At 36.2% G+C, this 20,360-nt stretch overlaps 1 protein-coding gene across 1 annotated transcript in view; it reads right to left on the bottom strand.

The window, feature by feature from the left end:
* Positions 1-15,234, bottom strand: part of TFAP2D (transcription factor AP-2 delta) — a 30,839-nt gene extending 15,605 nt beyond the window's left edge. The window contains exons 1-3 of the mRNA XM_069974040.1: positions 15,196-15,234; positions 14,173-14,670; positions 10,615-10,675 (exon numbers count right to left, since the gene is read on the bottom strand). Coding sequence (XP_069830141.1) covers positions 10,615-10,675; positions 14,173-14,670; positions 15,196-15,234 — 598 coding nt within the window. The remainder of the gene's footprint in view (positions 1-10,614; positions 10,676-14,172; positions 14,671-15,195) is intronic.
* Between the last annotated feature and the right edge of the window lie 5,126 nt (positions 15,235-20,360).

Genomic DNA, 20,360 nt, shown 5'->3' with positions numbered 1-20,360 from the left:
AATGACAATTGCACTATGAAATAAATCATGAACATGCCCACAAAAGGATCCTGCTGGTAACAACAATCACATTGCTGAAGGCTACGTCTTAGCTTCAGCTCCACACTGCCTGTATTCTGGAGAGATATATTATTCACCACCATACACATGGAAGCAGGAGCTTAGTCAGACATGGAAGGCAGTGGGAGTAATGTATTGCTTCTTTATGGCATATATCTACTTTTACACCAATAATATTACCCACTGTTCTAATGACACCATACCATATGTGGGATATAATTCCGCCAATTTATGTTTAATATCCTTAAATCTATACAGATAGATATATACATATATACATATTATGCATAAGAAACTACTGTGGTTATTACATTATCTGCAGCTTATCTTACCCAATCATTAGCAACACATATATCACCTCTACAACAATTCTACTAACAAAAATATATATGGAAATAAACTAGTAACCTTTAAAACATTTGCTTTTGTTTTGTAAGCCATTTCACAAGTATTTAGTAAAATAATAATGTTCATGTGTGCATACATTAGGCAGGTTATTGGAATTATATGATAGATAGATAGAAAGATAGATAGATAGGAGATAGATAGATAGATAGATAGATAGATAGATAGATAGGAGATAGATAGAAAGATAGATAGGAGATAGATAGGGAGATAGATAGATAGATAGATAGATAAGAGATAGATAGATAGATAGATAGATGATAGATAGTATATAGATGGATAGATAGATAGATAGATAGATAGATAGATAGATAGATAGATAGATAGATAGATAGACAGATGACAGATAGATGATATAAAGATAGGAGATTAATAGAAGATAGATAGATAGATCCTGTAGATAGGTAGATAGATAAATATGAAATAGATAGATGGATAGATAGATAGATAGATAGATAGATAGATAGATAATAGATAGGAGATAGATAGATAGATAGGAGATAGATAAATATATAGATAGATAGATAGATAGATAGATAGGAGATAGATAGATAGATAATTAGATAGATAGATAGATAGATAGATAGGAGATAGATTCAATAGATAGATAGCTAGATAGATAGATAGATAGATAGAACATACATAGTATCTAAATAATTAGTAATATTTTTAATCTGAAGATGTCGCACTCTCCTAACACACGTCTAGAAAATTACCGTAAAATTAAAATCTTTTAAGTTTCTTCTTTTACTGTGGTAAATATAAGGGGTGTAACAAAGAAAAGCTAAGAAAGTTTATCAGCAACACTGAGCCAACTGGATGTAAAGTCAATGATATTGTCAAAAATTAGATAAATAAAATGGGAACTTACAGTAGCGTTTGTAAAGAACAGGCGAGTGATGGACGGCAGAAATTTTCTCATAGAAAATGGTCAATATATATTTTTTTTTGAAGGATTAAAGCTTAAAGTAAGCTTCATTATAAGGCCGTGCTCATAGATCGTCTTTCTTTGGCCATTAGTTATTTTTGTAATGACATGTCATTATTGGCATAATCATGGCCGTCATAATAAAATGAGGGCCGTTATTTGGCCTCAAAATGATGACTGTACAACGTGTAAAGAAAGATGATGTGTGAAGATAGCCTAAATATACAGGTATATAGAATAAGGTAACATGGGAGGAGACAACATATAAAATGTAAAGATAGTAATTTTTAGGTCTGCAACAGCTGGAGGCCGATGGTTCCCATCCCTGGTCTAAAGCAACTTTTAGTTTAACGAAAGTTGTGAGAAACAAAATATAATTTTAAATTTCATGGAACATTGCGGAGTATAAGAGAAGTGTGTTGTTTATAATGATGCATCGCTGTATATTCTAGTGTAATAGAGAAGGGTCTGAAGAAAAAAGATATGAAATCAATTGTGTTGTCTGTCAGATGGAAATTTAGGTTCTGAAGGCAAACTGTAAAGTGTCAAGTTTTTAGAAAACTAAATTTTAGAAAGTAAGATACATTGTAGAGGGTTAAGTGACAATATGGAGTCTCAAGTAGTTGAGTTTTAAGGAACAGACAATGCCCTGATGGGGCTTTTGAGAAGTCGGAAGACCATTAAACTTAAGGGTACGTTTTAACGTCTGAAGGAACATATTCTAATGGACCACTGAAGAGTTCATAAGAACTAAAAGATCAATGTAGTCTTCAAATAAACATAGTCCTGAAGAGTGCTTAGCAGGTGTATTTTATAGTATGAGGGAACACAGGCTATAAGACCTTCATAGAGCTTATAGAGAGTGAAAGAAGTTTCCTGTCTGAAATGAACATTGTAGAGTCTTAAGGATTCAAGTATCTGAAACTTTGAAGAACATAGGGGGAGATTTATCAGACTGGTGTAAAGTAGAATCGTCTTAGTTGCCCCTAGCAACCAATTAAATTCCACCTTTCATTCCTCACTGATTCTTTTAAGGACCCTCATAGACCGAATGGCATTTTAAACAACATTGTGGAGGCGAAAGAAAAATTAAATGGTGGAAAAAAAAAAGATAGTAGAGTCTAAAGGACAATATTTTTCTAAGGCTTAACATTTGAGAAAACATGGGTACTTTTATATGAGATCTAGGGCTGTGTCCCTAGAGCTGCATCCATCTTCTCCAGGCAGCGGGATTCAGATGCCAAGCAATTTGGGATTGCGTGAACCCAATCTCACTGTAAGTTCACTCATCTCTACAGAAAATACTCCCATTACGCCTAACCATCCCAACTAACGTGATGACACTACTGGCGTTATCTGGTTATAATGACGACTGATAATACCTGGTAATGGGTGAGATATATTAGAAACTCTATTGGAAGCAGAAAATAGGCAAACATAGAGATGTAAGTGACATTGACAAGGGTCAAATCATCTACAGGACCTGTGAGGGAATCTCCAAAATGACAGGACCTGACTCGGTAAGTAGTGTTTCGTACCAAGTATCAAAGTATTAAGTACAGGGTCATGGGTGCCAAAGGCCCATTGATTTATGTGGGTAGCAATGGCTTGTCCAATGGGTCTGAATACACAGGAAGGCTACTGTAGAACACAATGGTGACAAAGTTACAGCTGGCTATGATAAAACAGTGTCCACCACTGAAAGCTTCTATAATGGGCACACAAGCTGTAGAACTGGACCATGGAGCAATGAAAGAAGGTGGCCTGCCTCATGAATCATATTGTCTTTAACACATATGGATAGCCGGGTAGATGTAGATGACTTATCTGGGGAAGTTATGGCACTACAATGTAGAAAACAAGATGGCGGGGGAACTGTGATGGGCAATGTTCTCCTGGCAGTCCTTGCGTCCTAGCATCATGTTGATGTTACTGTGACACCGACCAACTACCTAATCATTGTACACACCAAGCATTCCCCTTCATGGCAGCAGGACCCCCTAATGGCAGTGGTCAGCAGGATAAAGCCCCGGGGGCCATACTGCAGACATTGTTCAGGAATAAGGAACATGAGAAAGAGGTCAAGGTGGTGACTAGGCCTCCAGATCTCAATCCTATCGGTCACCTGTGAGATGTGCTGGAGAGACAAGTCCCATCCATGGAGGTCGCACCTCACCGCACAGGATCGGCTAATAAAGTCTTGGTGCCAGATATTACAGTACTCCTAGAGACCTCGACCGGCCACAAATGTTATGGGGGCACAATAGACCGGGGATACTGTAATGTAACTCTACTACACGATATTACTATTACTGTTATAAAGATTTATTTACTCCAGCAATATAACATCTTGTAGTCAGACCCGGAGTCTCCATACTGAGGAACAGTACATATTCTGATATTTTAACACAATATATATATATATTTTTTTATTGCTCATCATCATCCTCCTCATCATCCTGTATTCAAGAAACCAAGAAGTTGTAAGCCAGTGCTATAAACTAAATCCATTGTACTGTACTGTAAGTCAGGCCTAATGACTTCATGTTATACCATACTCTTCTATACATTACATATACCATACTATACTGTATATTTATTATAGATTATTTGAAAACCTCTAAAAGGACTCCTCAATTTCCATAGGGGTAAGAAGAATTTTATTGGTGCCCTCTCAGACTTCAGGATATGGGCGCAACTGCTCCCCCTGTAGGTTCATTCCAGATTCTACAACATACTATACTGCTCTAGAGTTTAATATACTTCAATATACTATACACATTAGCTTATCATACTCTACTATGTTATATTGCACTACATTATTCATTACTCCTCAAGGCTAGGTGCACACTATGTAAAAATGACGGCCGTCTTTCATAATGATGACCGTCATTGAAAAAATAACGTCCGTTATTTTTTGTTGTTATGAAAGGCGGCCGTGATTTCTACATAGTGTGAACCTAGCCCTATACTATAGAATATTATAGCAATGCTCCATACTGTATTGCTATATACTATGCTCTAGCTCTATATTATCATACTACACCGTAGCATACACAGCGTATTCCCCCATGTTGAATGCTAAAGTCTTCAAATTTCACTACGTCCAAAGAACAATCCATATTAATAAAAAGGCTACAGCACAGAACTAAGGTCATTGCCCTATTCTTCCTGTCAAAAACAGCGGATACCATGACGGACTCTGTTCTGAGTCATTGGAGTCCATTGGGTACAGATGATGTAAATTGTTCTACAGGTCTGGCCCTACTATCATGGTAGCTGGTAACGGGTACGATGGAGGTTCTATAAGCAGCACTAGCCCTACAATGATCATATTATGCTCCTATGAAGGCTCAGTGAGCGGTGTGACATCTATACTATGGTATATGTCATCCATCAGTGATGTGCTAGGAACATGTCCTGGTAACTTTATAAGGGATACAGTGAGAGAAAGTTAAAGCCTTCTGTACACGGTGTGCCCTGGCATTGGCACATGGCCTTTGTTGAGTGGCAGATATAATAAAAATGTGTTATGTGTCTATAGGATGAAGACATTGATGAATAGCTTCCTCTTAAAATGACCGCATCCTCCTCTATATTCCCTGGTAGCCTGGCATTGATATGGAGCCCCTGCTGAGTGGTGGCAGGTATTATCCTTGTGATGGAGACACCACATGGTGTGTGTTCAAGGGATAAACTGGTGCAGCGTACTGTCCTCTATATGATGGACGCCTCCTGTACACCCTGCGCCCATCCATCCTGGCATTGATGCATGGTCCATATGAAGTGGCAGATATTAGTCTTCTTGTGGTATGGTAGGAACGTGTTATGTGTCTATAATAAGAGTTGATGGTGTATGTTTAAGAGTTGAAGTGATTGGTGTTCTTGTTTTGTATTTCATTTTGTAGCAAATGAAGCCTTCTATCTACCCTGTGCCCTGGAATCCTGGCATCCTGGCATGGCCTAGATATTAACCTAGTGATATAACAGGAACGTATGGGGTGTAGTGATGGTTACATTGCAGCCTTCCATATACCTTGTGCCCTGAATCCTGACATTGACTCATGTAACGTAGTGATATAATAGGAACGTATGGGGTGTAGTGATGGTTACATTGCAGCCTTCCATATACCTTGTGCCCTGAATCCTGACATTGACTCATGTAACGTAGTGATATAATAGGAACGTATGGGGTGTAGGGATGGGTACATTGTAACCTTCCATATAACTTGTGCCCTGAATCCTGGCATGGTCTAGATATTAACCTAGGGATATAACAGGAACGCATCGGGTATAAAGATGGGTACATTGCCTTTTCCTTATAGTAACTAATGCCTTCCATATACACTATGTATGCCATCGTGGCATTGACTTATAGCTTTTTTTCATATGTGTGCTTGGGGTATAGTGATGGGTAGATATTCTTTCTCCTATACGTGCCTTGCCCTCTGTTGAGTAGCGGTGTAGTAGCACCATGTTATATATGTTTAGGAGGAATTGATAAGTAAAGTGTATTTCCCCCGTTAATAACGGATGCCGCCTATGTACCCCGTGACCTGACACTAATTCATGTCTCTCTAGTTTAGGGATACAGTAGGAATATGTTATGCTTCTTTGGGATAAAGGGATTAGTGTATTGTTTTCCATGTATGAAGCCTTCTATATACCCTGTGCCCTGGCATTGACCCATGGTGGATATGAAGTGAAGTGACGCCTAGAATGCCCCTTCCCTTATGATAACTGAAGGCCCCATATGCCCCACGTCCCGGCCTCCTAGCCTCCATACACATGGCAGATATTACACTGGTGGCTCAGGCCTCGAGTATTTTAACTAAATAAGATCTGACGTCTCTATCTAGAAGTAAACGCCTCGCCATCCGCATGTCAGTCACCTCTAAGCGATTTGACAATCTCAAGATCTTTTAAAAACTGAAAGGAGTTCAGATCATATTAATTCCCCAAAAATGTTTTGATTCAAAGTAGTTTTGTATTTTATGTTGCCAAGGGCAAATGGAAGAAAAAAAACCTTGTTGCCGGTAGTCTTGTCCTCTCTTCATGGCCTAGAGGCGATAGTAGTATTTAAGCTTTTTGAAAATTTGCCTGGGGCGTCCAGGCTGCATGATCACAAAGAGGAACATGAGTTTTTTTGGACTCCATCATCGAGATATCATGAAACGATACGAGCCAAAATGTCACCCAGTTATTTTTATTTTTTTTGCCTTTTGTCTCCAAATATTTCGAACCTGATCCCCACCTTATACATTAAGCTCCACTCCATACAGCTGTACATTTGACTTTCTATCAAACACTTCTTCAGAAAACACACTGATCTTTTTAACTAAGCATCAATTCTCCTCCTCCCCCCCAAAAAAAAAAGTGGTAAAAAAAAAAAAAGTAGATTTTTTTTTTTAATGATTAAAAACACTGCCTGCTCCTGTAAATAGCAGCCTGGCTTCTTAGTAATTTCTTTTGAAATTGGTTATCTGAATATTCAACTAAGGCAAAAGCTCGACTCTGTATGAACAACATTAATATGATCTCTGCAGAGTTTGCTACTCGGAAATATTAGCATATCAAAGTAGGCGCCTTAGGCTGGAAAAAGCATCGATACACAAGAAGCAGGCAGGGTAAAGATTATTGGTTGTGATGGGGAGAGTAGAGGAGCTGGAGGGGATGCACTGCACACCATTAACTCGAAGTGATAGCAGCGGGATCTTTGCGTCACTTCAGCTGCAAATATTATATCTAGAGCCGACTATCCCAGGCCTGGTGGTAGAACATGGAGCTCAAACAATGAACAACACCCATCTGTATGGAAGGGCCAATGGGATGCTAGGCCAGAAGCATACTAATCTTTTATAATACCTCTCACACCTACTTATAGACATGGCGGGTCTCACTAAATAGTGAAAGTATATAGTTTAATTTTTTTTAATTTCGACCAATCATCTCACGGGACAACGTTACCAGTATTCTTAATAATAACAACAGAGAACAATAGATCCACACAACACTACCAGATAAGATACATTATAGGTCTGGTGTCCCTTTAACCGTAATGGTATATCAAAGCAGATGCAGCCATGTTCTGTGTGTCAACAGATTGAACCTGCACCTTTATTCTATTCAATATTTCCGTCATTGGATACTGGGTCAACACTATGGCCTTTCCAGTGCAGACTACAACAGTAAAAGACATTCTATGTATATCTATCTCCTATCTATATTTATTTATCTCCTATCTCTATCTATCTATCTATCTATCTATCTATCTATCTATCTATCTATCTATCTATCTCCTACATCTATCTATCTATCTATCTATCTATCTATCTATCTATCTATCTATCTATCTATCTCCTATCTATATTTATTTATCTCCTATCTCTATCTATCTATCTATCTATCTATCTATCTATCTATCTATCTATCTATCTATCTCCTATCTCCTATCTATCTATCTATCTATCTATCTCCTATCTATCTATCTATCTCCTATCTATCTATCTATCTCCTATCTCCTATCTATCTATCTATCTATCTATCTATCTATCTATCTATCTATCTATCTATCTATCTATCTATCTCCTATCTATTATTTATCTCCTATCTATCTATCTATCTATCTATCTATCTATCTATCTATCTCTCTCTCTCTCTCTCTCTCTCTATCTTCTATCTATCTATCTATCTATCATCTATCTATCTATCTATCTATCTATCTATCGCCTATCTCCTATCTATCTATCTATCTATCTATCTATCTATCATCTATCTATCTATCTATCTATCTCCTATCTATCTATCTATCTATCTATCATCTATCTATCTATCTATCTATCTATCTATCGTAGAAGATATATATATATATATATATATATATATATATATATATATATATATATATATTACACTCCTGGTGGAAACAGCAGATTCCCCACACAGACGCACAGTTCTCCACTGGGTTGGCTTGTACCCAGTACTTTGTCCAAGATAAATCGCAATTGAAGACAAAAAGGCTAAGTACGTTGTTGTCTTTTTTGTGTGCATATGGCAAAATAAAAATTAAAAAACTTTTTTGATATTGAAAAGACACCATCTTCAATGGTGTTTTTTTGTATATATATATATATATATATATATATATATATATGTGTGTGTGTGTGTGTGTGTGTAATCAACGCATTATGGGCACACAAACGCGCACATATACAGGCCTTTATATAAAATTATTATACTACAAATATATACATATACAGATGTGTGTGTGTGCGTATATATATATATATATATATATATATATATATATATGTGTGTTCCTTATTATATGTTCAGTATATACAGTATGATGACAAGAATTTGTTGCCATTGCTGGGGCACATACTGGCAGATACATGGATATCACTGGATACTATTATATCGCTCTGTATGGAAGCTCTTACTCCTCGATTACATTGCAGGCAATGGTTTGTTACTACAGTGTCAGAAGGAATAATACTGGGGATAAGTCTGCTTCCTATTACTGGAGACAATAGAAATGTCTGCTGAGTGTTTCTGGCCGCTGAGCTCAGTGTAGGAGCTGATGGCGCAGACAGCAGTAGTGGAGGAGCTGTCCGATCAGCACCAGCCGCCCGCAGTATACACGGCGCCCAGCCAGCCCGAGCCTCCAGGTGCTGGGGAGCAGCTGTGTGCTTATCTAAGAGATATATATATCTTATATTCATTATTGCAAAATGTAAAATCTCAACAATTGCCCTATGAAGTCTGGAGGTGATTCCTGGATGTTGTTATCACTGATGACTCTGATGACACTGATGACTGATGCTCTGTGCTGCTATCGGTTCCCTTGTTCCTGGCTATGTTACAGTACATCATTGTGTGTACAACAGCCTCATACATACACATGGATAACGAGTTGCTTTATAGATGGATAGATAGGATATAAACAGATTCATAGGAGATAGATAGATAGATGATAGATAGATATGAGATAGATAGATAGATAGATAGATAGATAGATAGATAGATAGATAGATAGGAGATAGATAGATAGATAGATAGATAGGAGATAGATAGATAGGAGATAGATAGATAGATAGGAGATAGATAGATAGATAGATAGGAGATAGATAGATAGATAGATAGATAGGAGATAGATAGATAGATAGATAGATAGATAGATAGATAGGAGATAGATAGATAGATAGATAGATAGATAGATAGGAGATAGATAGATAGATAGATAGATAGATAGGAGATAGATAGATAGGAGATAGATAGATAGATAGGAGATAGATAGATAGATAGGAGATAGATAGATAATAGATAGATAGATAGATAGGAGATAGATAGATAGATAGATAGATAGATAGATAGATAGATAGATAGATAGGAGATAGATAGATAGATAGATAGATAGATAGATAGATAGGAGACAGACAGATAGATAGATAGATAGATAGATAGATAGGAGATAGATAGATAGATAGATAGATAGATAGATAGATAAATAGATAGGTAGGAGATAGATAGATAGATAGATAGATAGATAGGAGATAGATAGATAGATAGATAGATAGATAGATAGATAGATAGGAGATAGATAGATAGATAGATAGATAGATGATAGATGATAGATAGATAGATAGACAGACAGACAGACAGACAGACAGACAGATAGATAGATAGATAGATAGATAGAAGATAGATAGATAGATAGATAGATAGGAGATAGATAGGAGATAGATAGATAAGAGATAGATAGATAGATAGATAGATAGATAGATAGATAGATAGATAGATAGGAGATAGATAGATAGATAGATAGATAGATAGATAGATAGAAGATAGATAGATAGATAGATAGATAGGAGACAGATACACAAAAGAAAGATAGATAATAGATAGATGAATGGATATTTCCATAAGACAGATAGTAGGAGTAATTTTGCACAGCATAATAATAATAATACCAGGGGCTTTCCACCAGGCCTTGTATGTCCCTATTAACCATTTCCTCCCTGCAGTAGGTGTGATGTAGAGAAGTAGCAGGCGGATGGTCCAATGAGCAGAGCTCTGCAGACAATGGCTGTCTATGCTGCTCTACCAAACAGGTGTCACCACCATCCTGCACCATCCTGCTGTGTGTTATACAATATATACCAGACTGTTTATAGACGTCTCCAAATGATACATAGAGAACAGACAAGGAGGGCACATACCTCTTCTTATCACACCTCCCTGGCTGTTAAGCACAAGTCCACACTGGGCCTCCACCGACCCCTGCAAGAAGAAAGGAAGGAATGAAACAAAAAGTCAAGAAGAAAGAGGGGGGGGGGGGGGGGGAATACCTTTCAAGGACTATCTATCTATCTATCTATCTATCTATCTATCATCTATCTATCATCTATATTCGATCTATCTCCTATTATCTATCATCTATCTATCTATCTATCTATCTATCTATCTTCTATCTATCTATCTATCTATCTATCTATCTATCTATCTATCTATTTATCTATCTATCTCCTATCTATCTCCTATCTATTATCTATCTATCTATCTATCTATCTATCTATCTATCTATCTATCTATCTATCTATCTCCTATCTATCTATCTATCTATCTATCTATCTATCTCCTATCTATCTATCTATCTCCTATCTATCTATCTCCTATCTATCTATCTATCTATCTCCTATCTATCTATTTATCTATCTACCTATCTATCTCCTATCTATCTTCTATCTCCTATATATGTATCTCCTATCTATCTATCTATCTATCTATCTATCTATCTATCTATCTATCATCTCTCTCTCTCTCTCTCTCTCTCTCTCTCTCCCTCCAGCACACACTGGCACATACTATTATCATGGTTATCCCCCATATGTACACAGAATATGCTATGATGACCTGAATATGGATGAGGAGGAGAATACATTGAGTCCCATTTTATTCACCCCTGTCCCCACAATGCGGATCATTTCCTGCATCTCTAATGTCTATAATCTTCACTCTATAATTTCCCAAACACTAAAGGCCTGAAAAGCTTTGTAACCAGTCTGGCAAATGGTGGGATAAGGCAGTCAGGTCAGGTCAGCCCTGTCCCCCCTCCCCAGCCTGCAGCCCCCTTACAGTCCCACCATTGCTTTATTGTAAGATCCCTCAGAATAAACACACGTTCGAGTTCTGCCTTAAAGTGATTATGAAATCGATAGAAGAGAAAACGTGCGGCTCTGTATAAATTACCGCAGTGATGAGAAAAGGTGTGACAGCGGCTTTTGTTGCCCATGGAAAATCTTTTTAGGGGACTCAAAGATGCGTCTAGAAGCCGCACGACTCTTTGCATCTGTTCCCTTGACTTAAACACCCTGGAAGTATTGGGGGGCTCATTGACTATTCCACACAGGGAAGATATTTACATTTCTGGCATTCATTATCCTTAAAGGGGAAAAATAAAACACTGAATAGAATCCCTACATCTAATAAGGCGCACTCAGGAGCGACAATTTCGTACAAACTATGTTGTTCTATTAAATTATTATTATTATTATTATTATTATTTTTTAGCATATGGATTTGTTACTGTGTCTCTTTTTTTTTTTTTACTTGTCGGATGACATTGCATAAATGACTAGTTGAATAGGTTTAAGTCGCAAATTGGATAAACTACGGTGTTCTTTTGCTGGGGAATTAGCTTTTGTCTCGCCCCCTTAATCCCTCTTTTGAATGATGCCATGCTCGGAAACTGGCAAGGAAAAAAAAAACATTTGTACAGATTGGAAAAATCAGCAGCAGACGTGGAAGAGAAGAGAAAGAATACGCCGGGCTCCTATTGAAAAGTGGAGAGGTTTATGCAGCAGGTTACAGAGCGGGTCTTGTGCGCCCGCCCGGGGACAGACACTGCCTGCTGCACGGCAACGGCACTCACTTAAACAACGGCACTCACGTTATCTTACACAGTCACAAGACTATACAACTTCCTGCACATTATTATTATTATTATAATTATTATCATCATCATCATCATTGTTGTCATAATTATTATTATGGTTTCCACTTTTATTATATATTATTATTTCTATAGAATTTAATTTAGAATAATAATCATAATAATAATCATAATAATAATAATAATAATAATATTATTATTAATAATAATGATGATAATATTAATAATAATTATAAATATATGTATATATTTTTTTTTATTTTAACCCTTTACTTAATACTGTGTTTGTCCATTTTGGTCGATTTTGTTAACTTTATACTTATGCTTTATTCTTTTAACGTAATTATTATAGACCTTTAAAAAAATTCTCAGTAATATTTTGATACTTCCTTAATACTCTGATATTTGATTTATTTTATTTGTTGTGAAGGTTTATATTGGAGATGTTTATGAGACGGATATGAGATAGATAGGAGACAGATAGATAGATAATAAATATAAGATAGATAGATAGATAGATAGGAGATAGATAGATAGGAGATAGATAGATAGATAGATAATAGATAGGAGATAGATAGATAGATAGATAGATAATAGATAGGAGATAGATAGATAGATAGATAGATAGATAGATAGATGATAGATGGATTGATAGATAGATATATAGATAGATAGATAATAGATATATAGGAGATAGATAGATAGATAGATAGATAGATAGATAGATAATAGATAGATAGATAGATAGATAGATAGATAGATAGATAGGAGATAGATAAATAGATATTTGATACTGTAGACCTCTAACCTGTGGCTTTAGCCGTTGAAAAACAACAACTCTCTCTCTCTCTCTCTCTCTCTCTCATTCTATAGATAGATAGATTTAGACAATATATATAGTGGGATTTATTTGCAGTAGCCGAGGAGCCCTAGGTTGAGGAATACTAGTTTAGATAGATCGATAGATATGAGATGGACAAATATATATGAAATAGATGGATAGATAGATAGATAGATAGATAGATAGATAGATAGATAGATAGATAGGAGATAGATAGACAGATAGATAGATAGGAGATAGATAGATAGGAGATAGATAGATAGATAGATAGATAGATAGATGATAGATAGATAGATAGATAGATAGATAGATAGATAGATGATAGATATATAGATAGATAGATAGATAGATGATAGATAGATAGATAGATAGATAGATAGATAGATAGATAGGAAATAGATAATAGATAGATGATAGATAGATAGATAGACAGATATAGATAGATAGATAGATAGATAGATAGATAGATAGATAGACAGGATAGGATAGAATAGAATAGATAGATAGATGATAGATAGATAGATAAATAGATAGATAGATAGATAGATAGATAGATAGATAGATAGACAGGATAGGATAGGATAGAATAGAATAGATAGATAGATGATAGATAGATAGATAGATAGATGATAGATATATAGATAGATAGATGATAGATAGATAGATAGATAGGAAATAGATAATAGATAGATGATAGATAGATAGACAGATATAGATAGATAATAAGATGGACAGATATATACACAGATATGAAATAGATGGATAAACGAATAGGAGATAAATAGTTGTGAAGCTTCGTAGATCTAATGTAGATATGTACTTATGTATCTAGATATAGATATATATGTACACACACATACATCCATATATAATAATATTATTATGTGATATAATAGTATAAGAGCAGCTTCCCAGCCACACCCAGGCAGTAAGATATTTCCCAGCATTCCTTCCAGGGCAGAATAAACCATTCTCCTATCTTACCTGGAAATCGTCCCCTCCAGCCCCTGCGAGCCCCAGGCTGGATCCAGGTAATAGTCTTTGGTCTGGGTGCATGCCATACTGAGATCCATGGCTCATAAGGGACAGGTCATGCCTCCTGTAGGCGTCCAGGCAGCCGAAGTCTCTCCTCTGATCGTCCAGGCACGAAGACTTGAGCGCCCGGGCGTTATGGAGGTTAATAAAGTCGGTGGGCTCCCCATGGTGGATCTGCTGGTAGTATTGCTGGGAATGGTGCAAGGAGTTTAAGGAATAGGCGTCAGGATTGACGGCAGGGTGGCTGTGCTGGAACTCGTAGTGGAAGGACTGGTGGTGCAGGGGGGTGTACTGGTGATTGGCCGAGAAGTAGGGGGAAGCAAACTCCGTCCCGGTGGTGGAATAAGTCAGAGGAGACGTGGAGGAATAGGCGACACTGGAGTTGGCCACAGACTCCAGACAGCCGAGCTGCATCAGGCGGTAGCTGTTTGATCCATCATGACGTATCTAGAAGGAAGGGAGAGAAAAAGACAGGGAAAATAGGTTTGTCATTTAAAAAATAGCAAGTCCCGACAGAAGAGCCTTGTCTGGCGAGTCCTCCAGGTACTACTGTATACAGAGCCCTAAAATAAAGCAAACCCTCCATAAACACACACCCCACAAGTCTGTCTATCAAAGCCTCTGAAGCTGGAGCTGATCCCTTATAGCACATATAGCATCATGCTGCCCCCCTATGCTGTAGCGATTTATTAGGGATTATTTTTTTTTCCCCTCTTCTTCTTCCCCCCTTTACTTTTCGTTATAACAACTGTTGTATTGCAGAATGCCATTCCAGACGACAGATGTCATAACGAATTTCCTTCCTTCCTCCTCTTCTTCTTCATCATCATCATCTGTAACTTTTTTTTTTTTCTCCTCTTTTCTTTTTGGGAGAAGCCAATATTCATTGCAACGGTTACAAGGATTAAAAAAAGGGGGTCAGAGTCCTAATATAACCCCCCTTCCCTCCCCATAAAGAAGGATAAAATATACCTCTGTATCGTGGACCAGTCCTGGGAAGGAGGTTGACATCTTTGCCTCTTCTTTTCTATATAGATATAAATATATATGTATGTAGAGAGTAATAGGCTTGTCCTGTAAAGAATCCTCTCCTGTAGCTTCTCCAGAAGGGAATGCAGGGCTTGCAGGAGGACCAGCTAGACCTTCTTCTTTCGCCTACTCTTCCCTTTAAAAAGCTGCAGGAAAAAAATTTTCCCCTCTGCTGAAAACCAGCTCCCTGGATCCGATTTTGTAGTTGCTGGATAATTCTTTAGCTGATGTCGTAGGTCCCTTGGCAATATAGAAGTTTTGAAAATTAAGCATCAGCAGTGAGAAATGGGAGGACAATAGATAGAGCAGCTTCATCCCAAGAGACAAGGAATAAATATTGTATCTTCCCCTAATAGGGATCTCTGGGATCTTTCGACATTTTTTATCCATTTCTTTCTAATCTTTATCGCCCTTCACTTTTGCTCAGGTTTAGGTTATTTTATGGTCATTTTTAATCATTTTATTTTATTTGATTTTTAACGGTTAATTAGCTTTTTTTAAACCAAATCAACCAAGATCTATATATAAAAAAAATTGCCAATACTGTAAACTGTAAATATTTGGTAAAGAGAGGACGTCTAATAAAGCAAAATATTGACAAAAATCTACAGAAAACGTAAACAAATCGAATTTGAATCGGACCAACGGCTAAAAGCAAACCAAAACCTAAATAGATCGTTGGTAACGGTTTTTTTTTTTTTTTTTTAACGGCTGAATTTTGATACGTGTTTATACTTATGTCGGTTTATATTTGATACAAAGCAAACAGGTTGTATGGACGCAGGGCATTTCTATGGAGGGATAGACATAGACTAGTGTGCATGTGTGGATTGTGATAATAGACAAGTCCTCAGAAGTGGAGATACAGCCGGGAGACAGAAGAGAGGGGAGACTACTGTCTTTTTAATTGGGAGTTAATATGGTTTGGCTTTCAAGTGTTAAAATGAGGAAGGTGTCTTAATAAGGGGCCGCAGGCAAACAAAGACGAGAGAAGGGTCAGGATTTAGTAGGGTTGGCTAGACTCTTAAAAAAAATGTCTTTAAGAAGCTGTCATTCAAAGTGCCTCTTCTTTAATGGACAAAGGCACACGCCTAGAAGCATAGGCTCATTGTGTGAAGTGGAGAAGAGCAGCTCAGTAGCCCTCACAGGGGTCAACAGCAAAGCATTAGCTACGTGTTATTAGCAGCCTCATCAAGCCAATGTGCTCCATTTCACTTAATCAAATAAAACACAAGGAGGAGGAGGACTGAGATGACGTCACTAGGAATGGGGAGGAGAAGAAGAAGAAGAGGACAAGACTCAGGCAACTTGTGTGCAACATAGAAAAAATACTATGTACAAAATGGAATAGGAAGAAGATGCTGGGGGAGGATGATGGAGATTTGTTTGAGGAAGATGAAGCTACTTATCTTGGTTTGTTGGTATGGCTTGTGTGTCACCATCCTATACCGAGGAGGTGTCATGTGAACTGGGATTGTATAGTTGACTCCTTTTAGTTGTGTTTGCCTCAAATTATAATAAAGCAATGTAATGATTATATATATATATATATATATATATATATATATATATATATAAAATTTATTATATATATATTGAATATATATATATATATATATATATATATATATATATATATATATAAATCTACATCTCTCTCTCTCTCTCTCTCTCTCTCTCTCTCTATATATATAGATAAAATCTCCCCTCTAGGTCTACACCTTCTTATGACATTATAAAGTGTTATGTAATAATAGGAGAGATATGAGAACATCTGCTAGAGGAAGAAATCTCACTTTCAACACTTTGGGTTTATTTGGTCGCAAAGCAAGCGTGGAAATGCAAATGTCGCAACTTTCTGCCTATTGTCACGACTCATTTGTCATAACTAATACTAATCTTTTACATCTTTACAATCCTATATTGTGCCCCAGCCCTGCCTTATGTCTTTTGTCATATTACTGGTGCGCCATTTGTCCTGTTTCTATAGCACAAGTTGCATTGATGTGACAGGTCGCATCATACATGTCAGGTTTTTGTTGTTGTTGTTGTTGTCACGTTTCCTCTGTCTTTTGTCACGATTCGTGTCTTCTGTGATATTCCTAGTTTTCTGTTGTATGACACAGCTCTGCCTTTTGTTCTACGTCACACCCCCTCACCTATTATGTCATAGTTCTCATGTATAGTGCCGGCAGTTTTATACATAATAGATATCTTCATTGTCATCAGGAAAAGGTCTTTTGTCCTCTGCCATAAGTCCGGTACACTATGCTATGGACCATATGGCCCCCTATAATGTCATCCTAGGCCATTATAATCCTTCAACAACCTTTGTGTTTTCTTCAACAGGGAAATATTGTGTCTGCTGTTACTGCCCTGAGGAGCAGAGAGCCCACCCTGCCAGAAACAGGACCCTCCAGCGCCTCCACCCTGTATTACTGCTTCATACTATACTATACAAACACTATCACATACAACTCTATACACTACACCAAGGGTAGGGAACCTTGGCTCTCCAGCTGTTGCAAAACTACAACTCCCATCATGCCTGGACAGCCAAAGCTAACGCTTTGGCTGTCCAGGCATGATGGGAGTTGTAGTTTTGCAACAGCTGGAGAGCCAAGGTTCCCTACCCTTGGTGTAGTGTATAGAGTTGTATGTGTAGTATCATTGCATTGGAGTTCTCTGTGTTATAATATATGTTTATGTTGTGTTATATCGCTTCTTTTTAAAGTTGACTCTATCTGTAGTGTGTTGTATTGTATTTGTATATTATAATTTGTTTTATTGTATAACAAGTTATTGTATATATTGTATATTCATTGCGTATATACTGTTATACTGTAGTATATACTGTTATACTGTAGTATGTACTGAAATACTGTATATGTTATACTGGTATACTGTACATGTTATACTGTTATACTGTAGTATGTGCAGTGTGCTATATATTCTACTGTGTTATACTGTATCTTATAGTTTTATACTGATATATATATATATATATATATATATATATATATATATATATATATATATGTGTTACAGTACCTGCAGTGTGTTATATTGTATATTTATATTGTTATATATTATACAGTACATGCAGTGTGTTTTTTATTGTCTAGTATATGGTATCTACAGTATATTTAGGTACAGCATATCTGCAGAGTATTACATATGTGTGCTATACTGCATCTGCTGTGTGTTACACTATATACACTATATAGGGATAAAGTACTGGAAGTGTTGGGTATATGAAACCCCATTGTGTTGTATGTGTTATATTGCATCTGCCCTGTGTGTTATGTGTGTATATGCTATAATGTTATGCAAAGTCTTATCGCATATTGTATCTGCCTTATGTGTTACGTGTAAAAAGTGTTATTTGTGTTATATTGTATTTGCATTGTGCCACGTGTTATACTGCAACTGCAAAGGGGTATATGTGTGTTCTATTGTATCTGTGTTGTATATTCTATAATATATCTGCAGAGTGTTATATGTATTATATTGTATCTGGTGTGTGTTCCATATTTTATAACATACCTGTAGGGTGTAATTTGTGATTTATTGTATTTGCAGTGTGCCACGTGTTATACTGCACCTGCAGTGTGGTATATGTGTTATATTGTATCTGCTGTGTTATATATGCTATATCTGTAGTGTGTAATATATATTGTATCTGCTGTGTTATATATGTTATAATATACCTGTAGAGTGTAATATGTAGTATATTGTATCTGATGTGTTATATATATGCTATAATATACCTGTAGTGTGTAATATATATTGTTTCTGCTGTGTTATATATGCTATAATATATCTGTAGTGTGTAATATATATTGTATCTGCTGTGTTATATATGCTATAATATACCTGCAGTGTGTAATATATATTGTATCTGCTGTGTTATATATGCTATAATATACCTGTAGTGTGTAATATGTATTGTTTCTGCTGTGTTATATATGCTATATCTGTAGAGTGTAATATGTATTATATCGTATCTGCTGTGTTATATATGATATAATATATCTGTAGTGTGCTGTGTGTTGTATATTCGATATTAAACCTTTAGAGTGTAATATGTGTTAGATTGTAAGAGACCATATATGATGTAATATTATTCTATCACTAAACTGACACAACTAACAGGTATAATCAATAGCAGAGGACACAGAGACTTGTGGTCATTTTCACATTGATCTTTACATATTTTTTTAATCTTTATTATTATTATTATTATTATTATTATTATTATTATTATTATTATTTTGTTTTATTTCCTCGCCAGAGCAATGTGTGAATTCACACATAAATATAGTCAGACTACACTGTATACCTCACTATCAGGTTATTGCCTCAGGGTATGATGGGAGTTGTAATTTTTTTTTTTTTCACAGCTAAAGCACCAAAGCTTGGAGAACACCATTGTATACAGTAACAGTAGTTGGGTTTGTCATTTACACAACTCACTACTATAGTGTATCAGCAGATATATCTCTATGGTTAAAAACACACAGTTCTGATACACGTGCATATACGTCATATATACAGCATACACTGCGTCTGAGGAGACATTGTATACAGGTGTATCAGGGCTCACAGTGCTCATTTATGCCCCTCAGCCATCTCTGGTAGTCACACATTATCTGCCTGTCTAACTCCTATCTATCTATCTATCTATCTATCTATCTATCTATCTATTTATCTATCTATCTATCATCTATCTATCTATCTATCTATCTATCTATCTCCTATCTATCTATCTATCTCCTATCTATCTATCTATCTATCTATCTATCTATCTATCTATTTATTTATTATCTATCTCCTATCTATCTATCTATCTATCTATCTATCTATCTATCTATCTCCTATCTATCTATCTATCTATCTATCTATTTATTTATTATCTATCTATCTATCTATCTATCTATCTATCTCCTATCTATCTATCTATCTATTATCTATCTATCTCCTATCTATCTATCTATCTCCTATCTATCTATCTATCTATCTATCTATCTATCTATCTATCTATCTCCTATCTATCTCCTATCTATCTATCTCCTATCTATCTATCTATCTATCTATCTATCTATCTA

This window comes from Dendropsophus ebraccatus, chromosome 6 (assembly GCF_027789765.1).
Source record: "Dendropsophus ebraccatus isolate aDenEbr1 chromosome 6, aDenEbr1.pat, whole genome shotgun sequence".
Classification (NCBI taxonomy): domain Eukaryota; kingdom Metazoa; phylum Chordata; class Amphibia; order Anura; family Hylidae; genus Dendropsophus; species Dendropsophus ebraccatus.
This window is presented reverse-complemented; position numbering and strand designations above follow the sequence as displayed.